General features: G+C 40.1%; 1 protein-coding gene across 1 annotated transcript in view; it reads right to left on the bottom strand.

Moving 5' to 3' along the window:
- The window catches only part of LOC115427016 (N-alpha-acetyltransferase 15, NatA auxiliary subunit-like), a 110,744-nt gene that overhangs the window by 39,497 nt on the left and 43,613 nt on the right, over positions 1-27,634 (bottom strand). Inside the window, 4 exon segments of the mRNA XM_030145360.1 lie at positions 25,124-25,276; positions 25,361-25,530; positions 26,384-26,456; positions 26,542-26,648. Of these exon segments, the coding sequence (XP_030001220.1) occupies positions 25,124-25,276; positions 25,361-25,530; positions 26,384-26,456; positions 26,542-26,648 (503 nt within the window).

The following is a 27,634-nucleotide window of genomic DNA, read 5'->3' as shown; positions in this document are numbered from 1 at the left end:
AGCTGGCCCACCTCCCTCCTACACACAGACTCATCCCTGTCCAGGATGAGTCCAATGAGGGTGGTGTCATCCGCAAACTTAATCAGCATGAAAGACTGGTGGCCAGAGGTACAGTAGTTGGTGTGCAGGGAGAAGAGTAGAGGGGAAGTACACAGCCTTGGAGAGGTTCCAGTCCTAATGGTCCTGGTGTCAGAGACAGTCTTCCCCAGCCTCACATGCTGCCTCCTGTCTGTCAGGACATCAGTGATCCATCAGCAAATGGAGACAGGCACGTTCAGCAGAGACAGTTTTCCTGGAGTAGAGCTGGGAGGACTGTGTTGAAGGCAGAGCACAAGTCCACAAACAGCATCATTGCGTAAGTTCCTGGGGAGTCCAGATGCTGCAACATGAAGTGAAGAGCCAAGCTGACAGGTCCACAGACCTGTTGGCTCTGTAGACAAACTGCAGGGTCCAAGACGGAGGCAATGATGGTCTTGAGGTGGGGCAGAACCAGGCACTCAAATGACTTCATGACTACAGATGTCAGCACCACAGGTCTGTAGTCATTAAGTCCAGCAATCCTTAGTTTCTTTGGAACTGGAATTATGGTGGAGGATTTGAAGCAGGCTGACACATGACTCCAGTGAGGTGTTGAAGATGTCCCTGAACACTGGAGTCAGCTCATCTGCACAGTGTCTCAGGGTGTAGGGGGAGACACCGTCTGGCCCAGGAGCCTTGCGGGGGTAAGTCTCCTGAACAGTCTGCTTATATCCTCTTCCATGATTGAGAGGACTTCAACTGTGGGGGAGGAGTGGAGGTGTGAAGTGGGCTTTTATAAAATGTCTTCTGGGGTCTAAGAGGAGGGGGAACGAGTGTCCATATTTGAGTGGATGGAGGTGTCAGGGCTGCTTGATGGTCCATCAAAGCGACAATACAACTCATTCAGACTGTTGGCTAGTTGCGGATTGTCAGTGGAGTGGGGGGGGGGTTTAGGCTTGTAATTGTTGATATTCCTAAACCCTTACCATACAGAGGCTGAGTCGTTAGCAGCGAACTGCTGTTGAAGAGTCTTAGGCCATGTCCACATGAAACCACATCTTTTCCTTTCTCATCTTTTTTTTTGTCGTTTTCAAAAAAGCACTCCGTAAACATGGAGTCATTTCAGGAAATAACTGCCTCCACACAAAACCACTGAAAATGACTGAAAACAATGTAGTACAAACACCAGGCCTGTATGTGGCGTTATAATGCTCTCGCAAAAGACGAAAAGCAAGAACAACTGTCACTACACAATTAGTTCCAGGAGTACCAGATCAGTTCCACACATGTGCAACGCTATTACACGTTTTCCTTTTTACGACAGTTATGAAATATTTCATACAGGTGGTTTGGGAAAGCGCTATCGCCACCAGATCAGTTTAGAAAACTAACAACTAATTAAATAATAATAATCATACTATTCATACTTTATTTAGACTACTCTATGAGAAGTATTTAGTATTACACTCTCAAAATCATCAGCAAGAATGGAGAGAAGTATTTGATCAGTTTTAAAATATTAGACACATGCAATCTGGTCTGGTTTTATTCTGCTGCAATTGCTGTGCAATATTATGTCAGTAATTTTAGATTGCTTTTATTTTTAAGATGTACAGTGCATCTGGAAAGTATTCAATCCCCTTCACTTTTTCCACCTTTTTACCTTACAGCCTTATTCCAAAATGGCTTATTAATTTTTCTCTCATCTATCTACACACAAGATCCCATAATGACAAAGTGAAAAAAGTTTTCTAGAAATTTTTGCAAATGTATAAAAAATAAAAAAACTGAAATATCACATGTACGCAAGTATTCACTCCCTTTGTTATGACACTCAAAACTGAGCTCAGGTGCATCCTCTTTCCACTGATCATCCTTGAGATGTTTCTACAACTTGACAGGAGTCCACCTGTGGTAAATTCAATTGACTGGACTTGATTTGGAATGGCACACCTGTCTACATAAAGTCCCACAGCTGACAGTGCATGTCAGAGCAGAAAACAAGCCGTGAATTCAAAGGAATTGTCTGTAGACCTCTGAGACAGGACTGTATTGAGGCACAGATCTGGGGAAGATACAGAAAAATTTCTGCAGCATTGAATGTTCAGAAGAGCATTGGACTCCATCATTCATAAATGGAAGAAGTCTGGAACCACGAGGACTCTCCCTAGAGCTGGTCGCCCGTCCAAACTGAGCAATCAGGGGAGAAGGACCTTGGTCAGGGAGGAATCCGATGGTAACTCTGACAGAGCTCCAGCGTTCCTCTAAGGAAATGGGAGAACCTTCCAGAAGGACAACCATCTCTGCAGCACTCCACCAATCAGGCCTTTATGGTAGAGTGGCCAGACAGAAGCCTCTCTTCAGTAAAAGGCACATGACAGCCCACTTGGAGTTTGACAAAAGACACCTAAAGGACTGTCAGACCATGAAAAACAAGATTCTCTGGTGTGATGAAACCAAGATTGAACTATTTGGCCTGAATGCAAAGCATCGCGTCTAGAGGAAACCAGGCACCTCTCATCACCTGGCAAATACCATTCCTACAGTGAAGCATGATGGTGGCAACATCATGCTGTGGGGATGCTTTTCAGCGCCAGGAACTGGGAGACTAGTCAGGATCGAGGAAAAGATGAATGCAACAATGTACAGAGACATCATGGATGAAAACCTGCTCCAGAGCGCTCAGGACCTCAGACTGGGGCGAAGGTTCACCTTCTAACAGGGCAATGAACACACAGCCAAGATAATAAAGGAGTGGCTTTGGGACAAGTCTGTGAATGTCCTTGAGTGGCCTAGCCAGAGCCCAGACTTGAACCTGATTGAACATCTCTGGAAAGATCTGAAAATAGCTGCGCAGCGACACTCCCCATCTAACCTGACAGAGCTTGAGAGGATCTGCAGAAAAGAATAGGAAAAATACCCACAATACAGGTGTGCCAAGCTTATAGCATCATACCCAAGAAGACTTGAGGCTGTAATTGCTGCCAAAGGTGCCTCAACAAAGTACTGAATAAAAGATTGAATACTTGTGTACATGTGATATTTCAGTTTTTATTTTTTAATACATTTGCAAAAATTTCTAAAACACTTTTTTCACTTTGTCATTATGGGATATTGTGTGTAGATTGATGAGAAAAAAATGAATATAATCCATTTCGAAATAAGGCTGTAACAAAATGTGGAAAAAGTGAAGGGGATTGAATACTTTCCGGATGCACTGTAATTTTTGTGTTTTTACTCTATTTTATTCCAACTGTATGATGGCGATTAAGATTGTCGCGGGGTTCTTTCCCACACTGCTCAAAAATAACACCACAGGCGTAGTTGAAGGTGCAAAAAGATGGTGGTGATTTATTTGCTGTCGGCCTCCCAAAGTGCAGTGCAATATATACATATACAAAGTGAAGTCAAAAATGGAAAAACAAAAAAAAAATACTATTTACAAATTTACAAAACACAAGAGGAAAAACACATCAGAGCAGAGTTCTCCAGTAACTCATGACAATAACAGAAGTTAGACAATCCACAGGCACAGTTGCCAGCTCTGCAACTCAGTCAACACTGAACACTAGGGCTTCAGCAGCCTTCTTTTAAACAATAAGCCCCTCCTACTGGGCCGGTCAGTTAAAGACTTTTTTACAAAACATGTTTTTAACTGTTTTTAAACATAACTATTCACAACAGGAATAACCATTCTACACTTAAAGGTGGGGTCTGAGATCTTGGAAAAACGGTTCGAGCAAGCTACATTTTGAAAATACTCAGTTCATAAGTCCAAACCCCTTTCTTCAGACGTGCGCAATGCTTGTTCCCGAGGGTTCACGAGCACTGCACAGCGACAATTCGCCGGCTCTCCTCTGCTCCGTACCCGGGTTGGGCTCCGACGCCATCTATGGTCCAGTCCAGTCCGTCCGAACAGTCTCCGACACCGGCTGCGGCTCCGTCCCCTGCTCCGGTCCCATACGCCTCGGGCTCCTACCCCGACTACGGCCCCGGCTCAGCCTCCGGCTCACATATCCCTCATTTAGTTTCCTCTAACACCCCCACTCTTCCAGAACAGCCCCAGTTCAGACCTATGTGACCAATGTTACATTTCCTAGTGGTTTATGTTAGTGACAAACAGTGTGCAGGTGAACTTTCCATCCTAATGTAACTAATATAGCCAAGGTCTGGCTACGCTTTCTGTACAAGGCTCCAGCCTCTGGGAACGCGAAGAGGGGTACGTGCAGAGGGGGGAAGGGGGGAGGGGTGAATGACAGTTGAGTTTGATAGACATATCACCATTCAATCATTTCAAGTGGGTGCTCAAAATGATTGGATGGTGTTTTTTCAGTCCTACCCGTTCCACAGGTGACTGATTTTTTTAATTTTTGTGTTAGAGCATTTAATTAATTAGTTGTAATCGGGGTGTGAAGGGGATTTTAAGGAATATAATAAAAAATGCTCCAGAAAAACATCTCAGACCCCACCTTTAATATTTCAATAGATTTTCTAATCAATTACCCTACCAGAATTACTTGAGATAAAAATACAGAAAAACCAAAAACAATACATTACAACATCACGTGATGCGAAAATCTTGCAAGATTTCCTCTATCACATTGACCCGGAAGTGACCTTTCGTTCTTTTAACTCGAATGGCGTGGCGGGGCATGACAGAACACTACATCAGTACCAACACAGGTAAGTGACTGAAAACTGTTGTAAATATATGTACAATTACCTGAAAAAGCTCCCGAGTGTGCACCCTCGGCTGCACTATTGTTCAGACAGGAAAGAGAGTGTGAATGGCAAAACTAATGAATGATTACAAACACGGACGGGGAGAGACTGTTCGACGTGAGTGTGTGTGTGTGTGTGCGCGCGTACCTGTATGTGTGTGCAGTGCCGGTTTGTGTGTGCTCCGCTCGTAGCAGGAGACAGCTGACACTCAGTGACGGGGTTGCTCCATCACAAAGATGCAATGAAATTTCGTGTGCAGTGTACAGTACATAAACAGATGTTCTGAATGACAATGATAAAGCTATATACACAGCTCTGGAAAAAATTAAGAGACCACTGCAACTTCCTCTGAAATCAGCATGTCTGCATGTATGACAGCCATTCCATTCCTGTGTCTGTTGAATTCCAACACCAGCAAACCTTATTCTACTTAATAAACACCTACTCCATGTCTTATTTAAAGAGAAGTATAAAAACCAATACTGTGGCCATCACTAGCTTCTTGCAATAGGCAAAACAATGCTCTTAGTACTGCAAAAGTAATTGGAATCAAAAAATAACTATTGAAAACTTATGCTCTGACAATGTTCCCAAACTCTGAAGACTGATTTTTCTATGAGCACAATGCTCCTTGCCTCAGCTAGGTCAATAAAGGTGTGGATGACGGACCACCGGATGAAGACCCTGTCATGGCCAGCCCAATCTTCCAACCTGAATAGCCCAGTGGCTTAGCTGAATGTTTGTGCACTTTTGGAAACAAATTGGATATTTGGCACAGTTATACATATGACCATTGCGAATCATTCTGGATATGGAAACACCTTGACAGCTCCCCCTGGTGGCAGGTGGTGCCACCTACATATACAAAATTGCCCCTAGTGGCCAGTAGGAATGTCGTACAGACATTAAACAAACACCAAAATGTTGGTCTCATCGAGCCCGACAAATCGTACATTCACACCCATGAGCTAACTCCAACAGGAAGTTGGCAATCTGCCTCTGATTGTATTCTAAAATCAAAGAATTAACAAGTTCAAACTTTTATGATACATTTTATATATTAACATGTTCAGGAGACACTCTGCTTTCCTCTAGTCCAAGAATTTTTGAGATAGGATGTACGGTTATGGATTAATTGCAGTTTGATTTACAGGATAGCTGTGTTTTACAGAGGGGATTTTTCTGTGTCTTTTTAGCCCAGTGGCTTAGCTGAATGTTTGTGCACTTTTGGAAACAAATTTGATATTTGGCACAGTTATTCGCAATATGACCATTGCAAATCTTTCTGGATATGGAAGCACCTTGACAGCGCCCCCTGGTGGCAGGTGGCACCACCTACATAGCGCGGCCACTGGAAATACTCCTTCTATTACAAAAATGGCTATAACTTTGCTTCTAATCAATATTTTTTCACTCTGTTTTCACATATTAGATATACAAAATATGTGTAAGTAATAATAGTACATTTTAATCATATAGCATTTATGTAAGTGTTAATAATTTTATGATTTATCATTAATATGATAAATCTTGTCAGGGAAATATAGTAGAAAAATTATGTTTAATTTCATTTAATGCATAAAATATAATGTTGTCCATGTCTAGCTGTTGGTCATAATGGTCTAAAACATGAATATATTCTATATGACATAATTAATCATATTTTTTTTTACTTTAATTAATCATTTAACAGTATTAAATGTCGGATAGGATCTTTTTTGCCGTGTTTCCACTGCGTGGTACAGGCTCGACTTGGCTCAGCCTTTTTGTATTTCCATTACGTAAAAGGACCTGAAATCAGGTACCCAGTTCTAGTTTTTTGGTATCAAGGTTCCAAGCGATACTAAACCGTGACTTAACACTGCAGACCACTTATTGATCAGACAGTTTTCCACTTTGGGAGTATGTCCCTCCAAGAACTGTGGGTAGCATATGGTGTAGGAAAGCACCTCTGCTATGCACAAGTCCATGAGATCGTATCATCACTTGGTGCTGAAGTTTCCACTGCCATGCCCATGTTCCATGCATTCACAGGCTGTGACACAAAATCAGTGTTTGCTGGAAGAAGTAAAACATCAGCCTGGAATACATGGAAAACATATCCACAAGTTACAGGAGCCTTCAGTGAACTTGCCAGGTGTCCAGTTGACATTCCGCTGGAATGCAAAATGATCCTGGAAAGATTTGTTGTGCTCCTGTATGACAACGAGTGAACACAATGAAGTAAATAGAGCCAGGAGAGAACTATTTGCTCATAAAGGAAGAGAGCTGGAAAACATCACCCCTACAGAAGGTGCTCTAAACCAACACATTAGAAGAGCTACATATCAGGGAGGTTTTATTTGGGGGCAGGTTTTGGAACCTAACCCTTATTTACAGAGTCCTGGAAACTGGGGTTGGCAAAGATCTGGAAAGAGTTGGACCTCTGTGGACTACATTGCCAGAGGCATCAAAGATCTGCAGAAAGTTAATTTGTTGTGGGTGCAAGAAGGGGTGCAAGTCCTCTTACTGTGGCTGCAAAAAGAAGTCACTTAAATGTGCAGAGTTGTGTTCATGTGCTGGTCAGTGTACATCAACATAAATAATGCATATGTGTATTATCTAAGTTCTGATACAACAAATGTTTAGATTCTTATGAACATTGCCAATAGCCACTTCCATTGAAGGACAAGTATTGTACTTAAATTGATCTGTTTTTGGAATGTATGTGTATCAACCTAAAATACACATTATAATATGTGTATATGTTATGGGTATAAAAACTGTAACTCGCCATTTTCATATTTAGATTTGTGTAAAATATATTTGTAATTTTGATTATTGTTAACTGAGTTTCTTCTTTAATGAAACCTGAATTTAATCATATTATAGGTTAACAGTTTATGCCAATGTAAAACTCCCTGTGAAAGACTGCTGAAGATTGTATGTCTGTATGTGTGAGAGGGCACATATTTTGCATTTTATATTGTTCTCATATGTTATGAATAAATCATATCAAATATGATACGTTTTCATCTTTTTAAGCCACCTGACGAGAACTTTAACAAATTCTTATGAAGGAAAATACAATGATTGAAAGATTTCTGGTATATTGATATTTTGTGGCAATTCCTCTAAGTTATAGAAATATAATATTACATTTTTTAGGCGAAATGCTAAATTATCTGTTATAATCTTACTTTAGCAATGCTTATATGGTGTAGATTCAAACTTTAGCATCTAGTCCATTTTATTGGAAGCTATATGTGAAAACAGAGTGAAAAAATATTGATTAGAAGCAAAGTTATAGCCATTTTTGTAATAGAAGGAGTATTTCCAGTGGCCACGCTATGTAGGTGGCGCCACCTGCCACCAGGGGGCGCTGTCGAGGTGTTTCCATATCCAGAATGATTCGCAATGGTCATATGTATAACTGTGCCAAATATCCAATTTGTTTCCAAAAGTGCACAAACATTCAGCTAAGCCACTGGGCTAAAAAGACACAGAAAAATCCCCTCTGTAAAAACACAGCTATGTTGTGAAACAAACTGCGATTAATCCATAACCGTACATCCTAGTTCAAAAATTCTTGGACTAGAGGAAAGCACAGAGTCTCCTGAACATATTAATATATAAAATGTGTCATAAAAGTTTGAACTGAATAAGCAGTGATGGTGGAAAGAGTCTTGTCTTGTTAATTCTTTGATTTTAGAATACAATCAGAGGCAGATTGCCAACTTCCTGTTGGAGTTAGCTCATGGGTGTGAATGTACGATTTGTCAGGCTCAGTGAGACCAACGTTTTGGTGTTTGTTTAATGTCTGTACAACATTCCTACTGGCCACTAGGGGCAATTTTGTATATGTAGGTGGCGCCACCTGCCACCAGGGGGAGCTGTCAAGGTGTTTCCATATCCAGAATGATTCGCAATGGTCATATGTATAACTGCGCCAAATATGAAATTTGTTTCCAAAAGTGCACAAACATGGCCAATTTTGGAGCTAAGCCACTGGGCTATGAACCCACTTTGAATACTTCTGGAATATAATCAAGAGGAAGATGGATGGTCATCGAACATGGCTGAGCTTCTTGAATTTCTATGCCAGGAGCTGCATAAAGTCATCCAACAGCAATGGTGGAGAGCCAAGACATATGAAAACAGTAACTGAAAATCAGAGTTACTCCACCAAATATTGATTTCTGAACTTTTCCCAAATTACAACATTAGTAATGTGTTGTTTAGAATGGGGGGAGCTTATTTCAGGAAAATTTTCAGATTCAACTTTAGCCCTGATTTTCTACTGCTCCCATGTCTTGGGAATACAAATATGCGAAAAAAAATTTCAAATCAAGCCCAAAACCCCCCACCACCCCAAAAATTACTTTTTCAACCCTGAAAACATGGGATTTTTGGCAACTTTCAAACCTTCTTCACTTTTGATAAAGTACAGTGTAGCAATATGCTCATGCTGGGCCCTTCAATGTTTTTTTGTGAGACATGTCATGTCTTAAGAGTGCTTTCCACTACAAAAGGTGTAGTGTCAAGGTCAAATTATAGGTCAAAGGTCACCCAAATGGTCAAAAATGCATAATTCATGGAATGAAGCTGTTAATGTGGGTTCTTCCAAATACTGGGCTTAGGTTCTCTCCTCATAACACATCTATTGACCACAAACAACTTCCATTCAATAAGACACATTAAACAGAACTATTTACTCAATGTATTATCCATAGGGATGGGAATCGAGAACCGGTTCTTTTTTGAGAACCGGTTCCCAGTAGCTCGATTCCTTGGAATCGTTTGCCTTCCTGCTTAATGATTCTGCTTATCGATTCCGTCTTCGTTGTGCATGCACGATGACGTCACACATACGCTGCATTGTTTTGGTCAGACCGTAGCCAACATGGCGTTGAGGCAGAGACGGTCTAAAAACATGACAACAGGTCCACTTGGAACACTTGCAAAGCTTCCGTGTCTTCCACAGGGTGGAATCCCTCCAATATCCTCAAACATCTGTCCACAGTATGTGAATCATTTACAGGAATGTCATGTATTTGATACTCAGCAGCGCTTGTGAATGTAGCAGCAGAGTGAATGCCGGGCCGGTTCCGGTGTGGGCAACAAATGTCGTAACTCCTCAAATACAAGTTTCCAAAGGTAAGAAGGGAAAGGAAATGAGGTGCACAACGGGAGACAATCCGAGCCGAGTCAGTTCCACGTAGTAGAAATGCGGTAATAGAGGAATTAGTAAAGTGTCTTTAGTTTCACTTCCCCCCCACCCCCGAACCGGCCCGGTGTCATCTGTTATTATTATTTGTACATACTGTATATGTTATATTTTCTGTGCAGAGATGGAAATATAAAAGACAGTTAATGCAAACACACCCGTTTGTACTCTTTTATTCCCTCACCCAAAGAGAATCGATAAAAGAATCAATAAGAGAATCGATAAGGAATCGGATCGATAAGCAATATCGATAATGGAATCTGAATCATTAAATTCTTAACGATTCCCATCCCTAATTATCCATATAGACATGTCAAGAATAGCAAACGGTAGTTTCACATGACATTGACATTAACATGAATATGCCCCATTTGGTGACACAGTGGTGCAGTGGATAGCACTAGTGCCTCACAGACAGAAGGTCCTGGGTTGAATTCCAACACCAGTCGATGGGGGTGGGACCTTTCTGTGTGGAGTTTACATGTTCTCCCCGTGTCTGCGTGGGTTCTCTCCAGGTACTCTGGCTCCTCCCACCATCCAAACACATACACTGATAGGTTAATTGGTTAATCTAAATTGCCAATAGGTGTGAATGTGAGAGGGATTGTTTGTCTCTATATGTCAACCCTGCAGTGAACTGGCGAAATGTCCAGGGTGTACCCCACCTTCGACCATACGTAGCTGGGATAGGCTCCAAGCGACCTAGCGAGGATAAAACGGGTTCAGAAAATGAATGAATGAAGTGTTAGTGATTCCCACCAAAATGTGTGCTAGTGTTTCCCGCCACACTAATGGCGGCAAATTCAAATGGAATGTACATGTTGCAATATTTTGTCTCTAATGTGGCTTTGAAACGCCCAAAGGCCTTGGGGGATCCCAGAAACCAGAGGAAAGAGAACTTAGGACATATTTGATAAAATGTCGGAATGTTATGAATTTTTCAAAAAACTAGGCCTTTTGGTTACCTTTAACCTACAACATGACCTTGACATTAGACTTTTCATAGTACAAACTACTCTTACGATACAATATGGCACTTATAAGATCATTAAATGGCCCATCATGAACATATTTATACATTGCACCGGACAAAAGAGTGGAGAAGCTGTGAAAGTTGCGATTTTCAGAGTTAAAGTAATTTTTGGGGTGGGGGTGGGGGGGTTGGACAAAATTTTTTAAAAAATTACACAGGAGTGCTTAGAACATCTTGTTGCATAAGAAAGGGCTAATGTGGTATTTGATATTAAGCCCCCCCACCCCCCCCAATTTAGAAATGAATATAAACTTGTTTTCTTTGCATTATTTCACATCTGCATCTTTTTGTTTTTTTGACCATGTGTCGTGTTCTACAAATACATGCTCTAAGTAACAATGTTTTTCTTTGGAATTTGGGAGAAATGTTGTCCGTAGTTTAGAGAATAAAACAAAAATGTTCATTTTACTCCAATACATACCTATAAATGGTAAAATCAGAGAAAGTGATCATTTTGCAGGGGTCTCTCACTTTTTTTCCCCAGAGCTATATATATATATATATATATATATATATATATATATAAAAAACGGTACATATATGTAACGGTACACATACCGAACTGAATTGTTTCTGTATGCACCTGTTCGGTTTGGTACACAGTTGTATCAAAACAGCACAGTATGTTGAGAGAAACAAAAAGTAACTACAGACATCTCTCTCTCTCTCTCTCTCTCTCTCTCTCTCTCTCTCTCTGTCTCTGTCTCTCTCTCTCTCTCTCTCTCTCTCTCTCTCTCTCTCTCTCTCTCTCTCTCTCTCTCTCTCTCACACACGCGCTATGTAATAGAGGAATAGAACCCAGGAGTTGGATGTAAAGTTTCACTTTCATTTAACGCCTGCGTTAGTTATGGACCGCATCCCCACTATATTAACCCTAACCCTTAAATTGAAACATTGGAACACAAGTTGTAACGTAGTTGCGCGCATGCAACAGCAACAACAGCTCTCCGCAGTAGATCCAAGAGCATGTAGGGAATATTGGTAGCTATGGTTGTTTGTTGCTAGTAAGGAAAGAGTATTCGAAGAATTTGATTCAATATTTCCAATAAGCTCAATAGCTGTTGTAGCATGAGCACTACTTGGTAGTCTGCCATTGTTGTTGTTGCTGCTGTGAAGTGACCTCTTGCTTCCGGGGTGAAAGGTTAGAGAGGTGGCGCTATGACATCATCGTTTTAGAAAAGTTGCAATTTGGTCATACAGACGAAGCTAGCGTTTTCAAATTTATGCACTCTGGGACCCAGTTTCAAAAGGATGCAGTTTCAGTGACTGAAAATGCCACTTTCGTGTGGACGAAACGCCTATCCGATACAAAACTTTTGCGGATATGACTGAAACCACCTTTATATGGACAGGGCCACAGAGTACAGCGATTTAGCACTTCTCACCTCCTTGGTAAACCTGTACTTGGCCTCTTTATGGTGTAGTAGTTTGTAGCCTTAGCTGTCTGAGTTTAGCTGTGAACCAGGGTTTGTCATTGTTGTAACTCACCCTGGTGCATGTTGGTATAATACTGTCCTCACAGAAATGAATATATTAGATCACAGTGACCAGATAGTCATCAAAACTGTCCGTGGCAGCTCTGGACACCTCCCAGTCCATCACAACCAAACATGCACAAAGCTCCTCCACAGCCTCGCAGGTCAACTTTTTAGATGTCCTCATAACAGAATCTATATTTTTGTTCTTATAAGTGTTAACATTTTTCACACCTTTAAAATGTTTGAAATGAAATAAAAGAACATATAAAAATATTAAATAAAAAAAAAAAATAAAGCTTGCTGCACTTTCTAATAACTATCATTTTTGTATCCTCTGCAACAAAAGATTTCCATCACAACTTACTCGCGGTTTGTTCCATCTTTGCTATTGAAAACTTTTGATATAGTGATATTAGGGGTTTGATGAGGATGATGAGAAAAAAAACGTATGTATATCTTGTGACTGAGGGCGAGCAAAGCAATCAAAGCTAACAACAGACTCATCTTCATCTGTGTCATTTCTGACTAGTGGTTCAGGGTTGTGCTGCTGAGCTGCTCCTCTGTCATCAGTAGACTCTGCTCTCCCTTTCACTCTTCCTCCAGTTTCCCTAGACTCACCCGCACTTGTATCACAATAAAAAATAATATCTACTGACATTTTGACTTACTTAACCAATTCAGATATTTACATTGGCAAAATATGCAGGCTTATTTACTTTATGCTATTGCCTTTCAATTGTGGGCTTTGTGTATTTACTGTCTCACTTTTAATAATAAAAAATAGAATAGGTCAGGACTATCGTTTGGGTATAGAAAGTGGTTTTACTGGAACTAATGCTTGTTCACACAGTCTGTTCCAACAGCTCACTTTTTCCTTCCATCCTGACAGGAGCAATCCCCTCATCACTTCTGGCTCCTGGCTCTGCTTCTGTCACTAAATCACATTTTAAAAATGGTCATAATTCTCAGCACAAATCTTCTATTTTGCAAAGCCTTGGTGTCAGTTTCATTCATGTAGTGCTGAATCATCTAGCATCTCATAGCACCTTTCATATTGAACAGGCCTACACCTTACTCTTCACTGTAGCCTATTTATTCTAATAATATTCACTCTATGAGCAGTCCTACCTGCCCACTCTGGACTTGTGGGCTCATGGCTGGTGCTGGATCTGCTTTCTGACTCTGAGGAGCTACAAGACAAAGTTTCCCAGTTATGTGGCATCGCATCATACCATTATTTAAATTGCACAACGTTATGTTCCACACCACAATGCCACACAATTCACTGACTCAATAATTAACTAGCTTGAAAGGTGGTTTACCCGTTTCATCGTCCTCATTAGTTGTTTCCGACCAGGAGGTCGTTTTTGTGAAAAAGTTGCAGATTTTGGCACATTTGGCTGAGTTTGCTTCCAGAGCTTTCCTCTTTTTAATTCTTGCCTTCTCCGCACCACCCTTGCTCTTTTTATTATCCATGTTTCAAACAGCAAACACAGCTGACCATCGACAGCCTACAGAGCACAGATCGTATATGCTCCACAGCTACAGTATAGAGCTACTAACCGTATGCAAGGACATAAGTGTGTCTGCTTGCTAGTAGAGGGGGTGGTGGCCCAGGAACAGCGATTGCAGTTTACGTGATCAATCCAGTGCTATGACCCCCCCACCCCCCAAAAAAAAACTAAAAATAAAAATTTGTAAATATTTCAAGTGAACTCTGGCCCTCGCGGCCTAAATATTATACCGGCCCACCGGGAATTGTCCCGGTCCTCCCGATTAGCCAGTCTGGGCCTGAGTCAGGGTGAGTTTGCTCCACACACAGTATCTGGTCTGCTAGTGCATGCTGAGCCTCTTTCACGTCTGCACTCGGCAGGATGTAGACAGCGACCAGAAAGAATGAGGCAAACTCACACGGAGAGTAGGATGGTTTACAGTTAATCACCAAGTATTCCAGGGCAGGACAGCAGTGTTGGGAAATCACAGTCACATCAGTACACCAGCCACTGTTCATGTAAAAACAGACACTGCATCCTTTAGTTTTGCCGGAAAGTTATTTGTGATGATCCACACAGTGTAGTTGGAATCCCTCCAGGTGTAGCATGCAGGAAGGCATTGGAATATTGGGGATACATCCATACTATTGTGTGTGTGTGTGGGTGTGTGTGTGTCTTTGAGAGAATAATTTTTAATGAATTAAAACTTTAGAAACACTTGAGCGTTTGGCATAAAAATGGAGAAGTTATTTAATAGTCATTATGTATTATTATAGATAAGGTTTTTATTTTGAAAAAAATGTACTCCTTGTACTCTGTAATGTGTGCAAAATGTGAAATATCCACAATACAATACCTGTTTTAAAATGAACGGGGGGGGGATATCTTGGATTGCCTGGGATTTGAACCCAGGGTCCTCCTGTTCAATAGGCAGCAGTTCCAACCACTGCACTAAACACAGACACTTGCACACATGCACCAGCAAGAATTTCAAAGGGATTTTATTCAATGAGATCAGTAAAAAACAACTACTCTTCAAAAAAAGATCACGATTATTCCATAACTGTAAGTCGTATCTCAAAAATTCTTTCAGTTTTGGATTCTACAGACTTGTGGGAATTTAATGAGATATAACTTTTTTGAAAAAATGTCAGAAATTAATAAGCAGTAATTGCAGAAACATAGCGTAACATTGAAAGGCAGATTGCCAACTTCCTGTTGGAGTTAGCTCATGAGTGTCAGTGTATGATTTGTCGGGCTCAATCAGACCAACATTTTGGCATTTGTTTCATGTTTCTATGATATTCCTACTGGCCACTAGGGCAGTTTTTGTCTATTTTTTTGTACATAGGTGGCGCTATAGAGTCCATTTTGGCACCCAAGGGGTTAATTTTGATATTGAATCAAAGTGTTCAGCAGCCATGACATACATGGCAAATTTGGTGAGTTTTGGAGCATGTTAAGGGCGTCAAATGGCAGTCTAAAGTGGAAAAAGTATGAAAAGAAACAAATTGTTATAAATCAATAACCGTAGAATAAATCAGTGAATCAATGAATCAATAACCGTAGTTCAGTAGTGGTTCAAGGACATGACCCAGTCAAAGCCCTGACCTAAATCATATAGAGAATCTGTGGAGGGAGCCAAAGACTAGCATGATGGGTAGGAGACCATCCAACCGGACCCAGCTAGAGGCTTTGGTCCTGGAAGAGTGGACCAAAACCCCACAGGAGACAGAAGAGAACCTGTGGACACTTACAGGAACCATTATCAAGAACAAAGGCTATTCTACTGACTATTAAGAAAAGACATTGGACTTAGTAAACCTAGGGTATGAATAATTTTGAACGTGGTATTTTTTGGAAATCCTCTAATAAAATACTCCTGAAATAAAATATTTCTCCAAGTATCATTTGTTCTTATTTCCTCACTTGTGTATCACATATAAGTCACAAACAAACTTGACAAAGCTCATTCATTTCATCACAAAAACAAAAAGTTACAAAAAATGGCAGGGGTATGAATAATTTTGAGGACAACTGTAGGTAGCGCTAGAGAGCCCATTTTGCCACCTAAGGGATTAATTTTTTCATTTTATTAAATTTTTCGCCAGGCCTGACATGTGTGCCAAATTTGGTGAGTTTTTGAGCATGTTTAGGGGGTCAAAATCCAGTTCAAAGACACGGAAGTATAATAATAATATAAAAACGAACTAATAACAATAGGGCCTTGCTTGCAGGCAAGGCCTCTCACTGTGTGAGAGGGCCTTACCTTTCGGCTCGGTCCCTAATAATACAAAAACAAACGAAAAACAATAGGGCCTTGCTTCCAGGCAAGGCCTCTCACTGTGTGAGAGGGCCTTACCTTTCGGCTCGGTCCCTAAAAATAGGACCAATGGCCCTGTAGCTTACCGGACAAATTAAAAGCTTTGGGAAATGTATCCAGATGCCATTTATTATCACCTAGGTATGTGTATTTATTATATTACAGAAGTAGTAATTCAAATTCCAACTTGATATCATTGATACTTACTGATTTATTGGATCAATCCACTTCCTATCTCTTATAATGGGAAAATTTTTCAAAATCACACCAAATCCAGAATCAAATCCAGATGGAAATAATTTCAATACCTTGTGTTGATATCATCATAAAGAAGCTGTATACCATGTTTGAGGTCAATCAGAACTGTAGTTTTGGAGAAAAAGACTATTGAAATTTTTTCCCCATAAGAGCCCATGTTAAATTTTCCATAAGTTCCCGGATCCAGAAGAAGATCCTGATCAGCATGTGGCCATTATGTTTTGGTCATCTCCCCATCAGGGCTGTACTGTAGAAATTTACACTGGATATCATTTATATTTACTGAGTTATTGCATGGATCCAGTTCCTATCTCTTATAATGGGGAAATTTTTCAAAGTCGCACCAAATCCAAATCAGATCCGGATCCAAATAATTTCACTAACTTTTGTTGACATCATCATAAAGACGCTGTATACCAAGTTTGAAGTCAATCGGAATTGTAGTTTCGGAGAAGAAGATGATTGAAATTTTTGTAACAGATGACAGACAATGACAGACAACGACAGACGACGACGACGGACACCGCATGACAATAAAAAAAATAAAAAAAACATTTAATGAACTTGAAACAATATTTAACAAACAGTAAAAAGAGGTAGAAAGGTGAGGTAGATCAAATAATGCTGCATACAGTAAAATTTAATGGCTTAATTTTTTTTTTTACTTTATCGAACATACACTCAAATAAAAACCAGAAAAAGAGTTCAGTGTTTTTAATTCTGCAAGTAATTTCTTTGAAAATGAATAGCACACAGTAGCAACAAGCAAGAAGCATAATATAGTGCACATTGTACTAAATTTTAAAAGTAACCATTTCCCACCTAGTCATTTAATGCTTAGTCCTAAGTTTTAGTGCACTTAACTCACATAATTTCTTGTGCAAATGGCTTTCCTAAGATAAAGAAAGTGTAAATGGCAATACAAAACAAAAAGCAACTTGAAAAAAGTTGTATATAACATACACATTGCCCCGCTTCCAATACTCTTTACCCCACACACCCTCACTGAAAGTTCTTAATACTCCCAGTTTAGGAGCTGCAGGTTATAATGGAGGAAACAGACACGCTCTGTATTATCTCCCGTCAGCCTATACCTCTTTTTCTCATATATCTGGCTGACCTAGCTGAATACCCTCTTACTGGGAACATTAGTAAAGTGTCTTAAGTTTCACTTTTCACTTTGTGCGGTTGTATGGTCTGCGCGTACTCATTGTGAGGTACAGGCATGCCTGCAGACTGAAATTGTGAGGTAGGCACGGACCGGGGGGTTGAGTGAATAAATCATGAGTGTGTGTGTGTGTGTGGGGGTCGGTGGGATGTAAAGTAAGACCAGGGGGAATTCTCCGTAGGTACCACAACGTACCTCTCTTGGTGAGGTAAGTACAACACAGAGCTGCCCGTTGACGCCTGTCTGTCAATCATAATGGGAAAAATACACTAACGAACGCACCCGCACATCAGCCAATGCTGACAGAAGTAAAAAATGCAAATATTAGCCCGATATATCAGCCGGCTGATGTATCTGTCGATCATTAATTTTAACAACTGCACTTTTTAGCTCAGTTCTATTGGACTGTGACACATTTTTTCCATTGGAGCGACTCATGTGGGAAGGTGTGAACATAGTTGTTTCACACAGCCACTAGGGATGGGTACCTTTCACATTTAAACCAATACGGTACTGATACTCGGTTCCTGGGAATACCGGTATACAACAGTACCTGTTTTTGGTACTTTGCATACTTTGTTTGTATGTGTAGTGATTAAAGTCATTTTGTCTTGACATAACAAAACAGAGAAGACATTGAGAAAACTTGAGAAAAGTGTGTGAGGGGAGGGCAAATAACTTAAAACTAAATATAACATATATAACAGTTTTCAAACTAAAGTATTACAAACTAAAAACAAACCACTCCCTCTAGGATGAAATGTACTCCACATGATCAGCAGTTCTTTTATAAGAACACCAACATGGGACTTCTGGGATGGTGGTGAATGGAGAGGTGGTGTAAAGTGAGAGCTCCCTGAAAGGTCGAACACTTTCCCCGATTAAGACAAAATTGACTGAGAAATGTTATGAAAATTTCTTATGGGGAAATGTAAGTTAAGGAATGCCAAGACAACAGTGAGTCATAAAACCAAGAAAAGTGAAGAAATGGCAACTGGAGAAGCGCATGGTGCAGTCAGCATGAGGGAAGCTAACGCGCACATGGACATGAACTCACTACATGCTAGCATCAACGCTATCCATGCTGAAATAAAAGCTGGGCACGCTGACATGAAGGATTTAAACTAGGGATGTCCGATATTGGCTTTTTTGCCAAAAACCGATATGCCGATATTGTCCAACGCTTAATTTCTGATTCCGATATCTACCGATACCGCTGCCGATATATGTGGGATATTAAACTAATTTTAGGTAACATCACATATCTGCTGTCATGCAATTAACACATCATGCCTAATTTTATGGTGATGTCCCATTGGATGCATTCTCAAAGGCAACAAGGCTTTTAAAATGTAAACACTGTCTGTGCAAAGAATACATACTTCAACTTAACTCTTTCCCCGCCAGAGCATTTTCCAGTCAGTTGGTAGCTAGCGCCAGCCTTTTTGGTCATTTTCACTAATCTTTGGAGGCTGACTGAAAATGTTGTGTTAGGAGTATGCGAACACTGAATACATCAAAAGAAAGAACAGAACTTCAACTTTTAAACACAAGAAACGATTTTATTCTATCTTCATTCATTCGTGAGATATGAACATTTGAATATTGGTCATTTTCAGGAAAAAACAATTTTGAGCAAAAAACTGAGAAAACTGCATTTTTTTCTAAAGATATTGATTTTCAAGATAAAACTGATTTCCTATTTACATTTTTGACTCTCTCATTTACCAACAGTACCACTGTATTCCAAATCACAAAATAAAATAATAATAACAATAATAACAACAAACAGCTCTAAGATATCCCATCATTCCACAAAATATTAGAGGAATCGACACCAAACTTTCGACCAAACATCTTCTAAAGCACCAGGTTCCTTCTAAACTTATCACATTTACATACATCAGTTGTAAGTCTTCCACATAGTATAGTTTTTTGATATGAACACTTCAATATTCCTCATTTTCAAAAAAAAAAGAAACAAATACACTAAATACTGTAGATTTCTGGCCTTTCCTTGGCTGTACCAAGTCCTCCTGTTGGACCACCTGCTGTGTTTGATCTGTAAATAATATGGACATCTAGTTATTTATCTATGTATGAATTTATGTATTTATTTATTTATTTATTTCATACAAAAGCCAAATCAAACAGTGTCCTACCTGTGTCCCTGCTGACGTTATACAGCTGAATCTGTTCCATCTCAGTCTGAATCTGAACTCACTCTAACAGATGCAGACTAGCTGTCCTTTGTCTTGTCTGTGTGTCTGTCTTCTTCTTGAATGTCCTCTATAAATGTCTCTTTTCTCTTCCTCCTGTCTGTCATTGTCTCCGTGTCGCTCCGTGCCCCCCCCCCCCCCCCCCCAATCTCTGTGTCGGCCCTGAGCCTCTCTGCGTTTCCCGTGTTCCATGTCCATCTCCCTCACCTTCTATTTCTCCGTTCCTGTCTCTAAATGGTTCTTCTGTAGCTCCATCATATATTGAATTGTCAGACTCTGTCTCTATAATCATCTTTAAGGCTTTTGAAACTGCGCGTGGTTCCTGCAGAGTCTGCATTTCCTCATTCAGTGACTGCCGCTGGATGCGTTGCCATGGGATACGGAGACTCCAGTGCAAAAACATTAAACCTGGTCCGTCATTTTTCTGAAAAAGCTGCTTAATTGTTTGTTTTTGGACTAAGGAAAGTAATTCACACAATCCGCAACAGCTTCAACTACAGTATGACAGTGAAAACACGGCGTGACGGAAAATCTCGTCATTGGCGGAGAAAGAGTTAAGTTGTGGAAAAAATTCCATATTTATTTATTTTCTCTCCCTCCCTCCATGAGTCTATTACAGTGTGGTAACTCTACTGTACAATTTTGAAAACTGCACATTTCTTTCAGCTACAAACAATGCTTCATTTACGCATAGGTAAATGCAGGTGAAATCAAGGCATTATTTTATCGGTTTTAATGATAGGCGAAAAAACTGATACTGATATTCACCGATATTACATTTTTATGCCAATATCGGGCCGATAATATCGGTGGGCCGATATTATCGGACATCCGTAAGTTAAACAGTATCTGTGAAACTATTAGACACGACATGAAAGAGGAAATGGGAAACTTTAAAGATGAGGCTAACCAGAAACTGAATGAAATTGGGACTGAACTGAAAAATACAAAGATGAGGATGGATGAAGCTGAGAATCGAGTGGTGGCTATGGGAGAGTGGAATGCTTATGCAAAAGACGTGCTTCTGCAAACAGTGCAGGATCTACAACGCATTCAATCCAAGCAAACTGATCTAGAGGCACGTTCCAGGAGAAACAACCTGAGAATTTTCGGAATCCCCGAGGGGATGGAGGGGAGCAATGCACGTGAGTTCCTGGAGAAGATTATCAGAACAGAGTTATTGCTGACGGACATTGATCTGGGAATACAGCGCTGCCACAGGTCACTGGGACCAAAACCATCAACGCATGCTCCTCCGAGATCCATGATTGTCTGCTTCCTCACGTACAGAACCAAGGAACTGGTGTTATCCACCACATGGTGAAAAAAAGAAATACACCTGAATGGTAACAGAATCTACTTCGACCACAATTACCCAGCAGAAATTATGAAAAGAAGGAATATACCCCACTGAGAAAGATTTTAAAAGGAAAGGGATTAAGGTTCCAGACACCAGCACCCGCAAAACTTCGAGTCTTTTAATGAAGACGGTCCCACAATTTATAATAATGCAAAAGAAGCAAGGGAGGACATGTTGAAGAAGGGACTCTTGACAGCTGATGAAGGACCTGATGACCCGATACTGGACGACACCGACCCTGCAGACACAACGGTGATATCCCGCAAGAAACTTGAGGAATACTCCTGGGAGGTTCACGGATCTACAAGACGTCAAAAACAGAGCACGGACACTGAGTGGGTCCGAGAGAAGCTAAGAAAATTCCAACATTCGCCTCTACATAAAGAAAACCTGACCTGAGGTGTAACTATGAGTAAATAAAGAGACACTCATTTAAGGAGAAAGGAATGTACACATAGATCTACTTAACCCTTCATTTAGACACTGAGGCTAAAACCACGACATGGAGGTTGAATACCAGTCTACTGAATGACCCTTCGTGTAAGAAATTTATTGAAAAAGAATTCAAAGACTGTGGATTTTAATGATAATGAGGAAACATCTCCAAGCAATGTTTTGGACGCGGCTAAAGCAGTAATCCGAGGAAAATTAATAATGTGGTCATCACACAACAAGAAGGAAAAACAACAGCAGATCAATAATTTATTACACAAACTTAAGAATCTTGAAATTAAACATATGAAATTTAATGATCCTCAAATACTTGATCAGATTGAGTGAACTAAACAAAGCTTAAATAAAATTTATGACAATCAAGAAGAGATTAAAGCCAAATTCACCAAACAGAGATGCTATGATAATGGACCAAGAGCTAAAAAGTTATTAGCATGGAGGATAAGAAAGCAACAGGATGAAAGGTCCATCCACAAAATTAAAGATACACAATCAGGTAAGATAGGTCATTCTTTGAAAGAAATACAACAATCATTTGAAAACTATTATAAACATTTATATACACAACCAGATGGTGCTGACCCCTCAAAAATTAAAGATTTTTTAGATGCTCTGGATCTACCATCCATTGGAACAGAACAAAACAGAACATTGATGCGTGACATGACAAAAGAAGAATTAGATAAGACAATATCAAGATTAAAAACAAACAAAACACCAGGGGCAGATGGATTTCCAGCAGAATGGTTTAAACTGTTAAGAGAAATTATATAACCATCACTACTTAAATGTTTTAATTTTGTACTCAGAGGGGGAGCAATACCAATGTCCTGGAACCAGGCAATAATCTCTGTCATTCCAAAACAAGGCAAGGATAAATCCATGTGTAGCTCATAAAGACCAATATCCATCTTAAATTTAGACTACAGACTCTACGCCTCAATAATCGCAAAAAGACTTGAGAATATAATCCCAGACATAATAGATGGTGATTAAACGGGATTCCTCAAAAATAGACAGGTTCAAGATAATGTAAGACTACATATAATAGATCATATGAATAAAAACAAAGAGAAATCAATCGTCTTTAGCCTAGATGCGGAAAAGGCGTTCGACTCTGTTCGCTGGGAGTATTTACACTGAACATTGGAATGATTTGGATTTAACAACTCTGTAATCTCACTTTTAAAAATTTATACCACTGCCCCACTGCTAGAATTAAAATAAACGGTAGTCTGAGTAACCCTGTGTTATTACAAAGAGGCTGTCGGCAAGGATCCCCCCTTAGCCCTGCTTTGTTTGCGTTATTTATTGAACCACTCCCTCAAGCGATCAGAGAAGATAAGGAAATAAGAGGAATCTGGATTGAGAAAACTGAATACAAAACCTGCCTTTACGCAAACGATATATTGATGACTCTTTCTAAACCGGATATGAGTCTTTCCAAATTATTACCCTGTCTGAAAACGTTTGGTAGTTACTCTGGCTATAAATTGAATATACATAAAACTCAAATTATTACATATAATTACACACCTACACCTCGAATACAAAATCTTTGTGAATTTAATTGGGACCATGAAAACATACACTATCTGGGGATCAAAATACCTAAGGAACTTTCGAATATTTATGATACAAATTATTTACCAATTACCCAAGAAATTAAGTCTGATTTAAACAGGTGGACCCTACTGCCTTTAGATTTGTACCGTCGGGTAGACATAATTAGAATGAACATTTTGCCAAGATTACTTTTCCTTTTTCAATCAATACCTATAGCGATACCTTCCAAACAATTTACCGAATGGAATAGAATGTTTTCGGGTTTCTTATGGAGGGGACAAAAACCTAGGATTAGACATTGCACATTACAACTACCCAAGGATAAAGGGGGAACACCCCTCCCAGATATAGAAGATTACTACAAATCAGCACAACTGAGATACCTGATTTACTGGTGTGATCCACTTTACACTGCTACATGGAAATATTTAGATTTTAGTCAAGATTTACTCCTTCAGACACTGCTTGGAGATAAAGCTCATATAAACAGCATAGAGAGAAGCTAAATTGCTGGACTAAACCCCCCCTAAATATTTGGTTTGATGAATGCCATAAATTAAAACTGGAAGACAGGCTTAAGCTGTTACGTTGGGTGGCATATGACGAGGATTTTAAACCGGCCCGGATGGATAGCCGATTTAAATTTTGGTCCTTTAGAGGCATTACAGCGTACTGTGTAATTTCAGATGATGGAGGACTAAACAGCTTTCAATATTTCAAGCTATTTCAATATATATATATATATATATATATATAAACAAAAAAAAAAACAAAAAACACCAACATATCTACTTTTTCTGGCAAGAGCCATGCCCACTCCGCACTGACTTTTTTTTTTGATGCCACTTCTTCTCCCCCAATGCTGTCTGTAGGTGAGGAGCCGCAGGCTCCTGCAGGTGCAGTGACGGTGCCTGGTGCGGGAGTCATAGCTTGCGCTCCTTTAGGGCTTTTGAATATTGTACATTCCTCAGCCTTCAGGTGTATATTATCTTTGACAAAGTGTTTCCTCAGGTTTGAGGTGTTGCTGTAGCTGGCTTTACATTTAGCATTACAGATATTGCAGCGAGCACAGTCTGCATCAAGTTTAGCAAAGTGAAGCCACACCCTCCAACGCTTTCTATCCAGCATGCTTGCTGTTATCATCAAGCCACCACTGACGTAATCACGCTCTTGTGCATCCAATGCCATCGTCGTTGAGGTAGACACTCCTCCACTCTCTCCCCGACACACGCAACACAAGGATGCATTCAAGTACTGAAATGTGGAACCGTTTGACGTTACCTGAATCCATACTTGGTAGTACCAACGGAATTCAGGTGGTACCAATAAAAGCACTGAATTCAGTACCCATCCCTAATGGCCACTGACCAAAACAACTGAAAACTCAATTATCTCAATTACCTGGTGAATGTGACGGACTGAGAGCAGAATGCAGCACAGAGACGGCAACGCTCTCTGTAAAATACTGTAATCACACTAGTGTTATTTTAAAAGATGTACAGTGGGAAAATTTGACAATAAATTAACTTAATTTATTTAGATTTCCCAGAAACAACGCAAATACAATAATGGCCTACAACTAGAAGATGGTACATTATGGTTCTCTAAGTGTAAAGAAACCAAACTTAGGGGTATATGAAATAAATGTAATAACTGTCATCTCACTGAGACCAGAGCCCACAAAGTTGATGTTACAAATATGGAATAATAGAATCCCTGCACTGAAACTGCAGTTCAACTGCTCCTCTCTACATAATGCTCATGCATTTAACACATTTGACGACACATAATGTTGCTCTTTCATATTTGGTGTGAGCAGCACTTACCCGTGTGAACTTGGAGCACATCTCCTCGGCTTCTTTAATGAGGCTGGCCTTCAGCATGTACTTGGCACATTTAGAGTTGATGAAGCGGTCGGCAGTGTCCAGGGCCTGGGCCTCATCCATCCACCGTGCTGCCTCCTTAATGTTGCCTGCATGCTGTAGAGACAAAAACAGACAGATTAGTGTAAGAGAAAACAGCCACCACTCAAATGGAATAAACCAAGCAAGACAGTCCAGAACCTTATAGATCTTGGCCTTGATGAGGAAAAGCTCGATAAGCGTGGGTGTGCTGTCAATGGCAGTGTTGATGTAGTCCAGAGCGACACTGGGATGGCCGATGAAGTCAAAGTGCTGTGCCAGGAAATACTGGACCCACAACAGAGTGGTGGGGGGCTCCTCCTTCCCATCATCTGTACACACATAACAGTCCAGTGCATTTTTATACAAACATTTAGAATATAATTCCATAACTTTTTAAAGACCGATATAATTTTCATGACTATTCACAACCTTTAAGTCCATGAAAAAAGCAGACCAAAGTTCACTACTGTATAAAAGTCAAACAGCTTTTTTCAGTCTCTAATTACAGTTATTTATTGGGATAGATATTGTTCAGATTTTACCAATACTACTACTCTTATTGATATTGCTTATTAGTACAGTATTTTAACTCTTTCCCTGTCAAGATATTCTGTCAACTGCTTCCCAACGCTTCCCTGCCATTAATGAGATTTTCTGTCAATCCACGGTTTCACTGTTATACTATAGTTGGTACTGTTGCAGATCATGTGAATTACTTTTCTTAGTCCAAATACAAACAAAGAAGCAGCTTTTCCAGAAAAAAGAAGGACCAGTTACAAAGTTTTTGAACACGAATCACCAGTATCCCACAGCAACATATACAGCGCTATTCACTTTGGATTGGAAAATGCAGGAAATGCGTGCAGTTTCAGAAGCCTTAAAAGGTGACAATGGAAACAGATTCCGACAATTCAAGGTATGAACCCTCAGAAGTACTTTTTAAAGACGGATACAGAGAAATAGAGGGTAAGGGAGATAGCCACGGGGAAACAGAGGGACATGGGACGGACGCAAAGATGAGGGAGATGGTGGGGGCTGTGTGAAAACTGAGGGACAAACACAGCAACTACGATTAGAGAAGGATTTGTCCATGTTTGAACCGGTTCATGAGGCCCACAAATTCCAGCCTTCATGTGTGACTCAGACAAGTCTAGTATAAATGAAACAAGTAGAAGCACTTACCATTCTCACTAAACATCCGGCAGCTTTTTAAAGACCTCTCAAAACCAACAACCAGTTCTTCAACAATTGAAACCTTTGGAGCAAAAAAAATGAATAATGCGTCAAGCTGTATTTAGTGAGAAGAAAAGGATGTTTGGCTGTATTGGTTATCTGCTTACCTTTTCTTTGTCAGTGTAGAGAGATTTGAGGGTAGTGAAGACAGGGGGGCAGCCTTTACTGAAGTTCATCCTCAGGTAGCTGTCTAGACAGTCACGAAACTTCTCCCCTAGAAAGAAAAGCACAAGTACAGTAAAGTCAAGTCTATACTGCCCATTAATAATGACATTAATATGAATGATGACAATACTGGCATTAATATGAAGGATTTGAGTCAGAGTATGGAGTTAATGTAGGGTTGGAAATCATTCAAACACAAGACTGTGTACAGTTCATTGTTGTGATTACCATAACATATTATTTACGATATATATCATTAATGTTGCTGGGCTGCCAAGTTCATTCAAGTCCTTTCATAGTGAATCTGTGAACTCTAAAAATGTTCACGCTGTCCCTTTAACCACTGAGACATTATTTCAATTAAACAGGCTGCTTGCAATTTACGGCTGAGGAAGTGTCGTAAAAGCTGCTGTGAATATGTGTTTGTGTTCCTTTTCTTCAGAAATCCTACTTTCAAGATCTGGCCATCGTTTTGCTTTACTATGTATTTTAGGTGTCAAAACAAAGTGGAATAACAGCAAAAAAACAAAGAGAGGAATTGAAGTTTTACAGGTTTTTTTTTTTTTTACTAAACAAGGCACTCAGAATGTACATCAATAAAAAATTTAGTATGTTTAATATGAACTGTAACACACTGAACAACAAGTATTTGAATTTTGGCCCCGCAGTTTTTGTTTTATGGCTCTTTTTCTAAATCGGTCAAATTGTTTTTACTCAGTAAAAACACAGTAAAACTAGAACTGCGAGCAGTTATGAACGGGGGCCAAGCCTCCCCACCCACTCGGACCCCAGGCCCCACAGAGCCCACGGAAGTCGGCCCTGAAGGACACCGGTCTGGGGCTGAGCTGGTGGAGGCTGGGCCCTGTTCATAAGGGTTTACAGTTGGCGTTAGTATTCCACCGTCTGAGCCGCTGTATTCACTGAAATGGGACAAATGCACCAGTAGAGTGGAAGGAGGAATGTGTGGGACTGGGATTAGTTGGAATAGATTACACTCACGTTGACCAATCATTACCAAACTTTACAGCTGGTCTC

The sequence above is a fragment of the Sphaeramia orbicularis genome, chromosome 10 (assembly GCF_902148855.1).
Source record: "Sphaeramia orbicularis chromosome 10, fSphaOr1.1, whole genome shotgun sequence".
Taxonomy (NCBI): domain Eukaryota; kingdom Metazoa; phylum Chordata; class Actinopteri; order Kurtiformes; family Apogonidae; genus Sphaeramia; species Sphaeramia orbicularis.
This window is presented reverse-complemented; position numbering and strand designations above follow the sequence as displayed.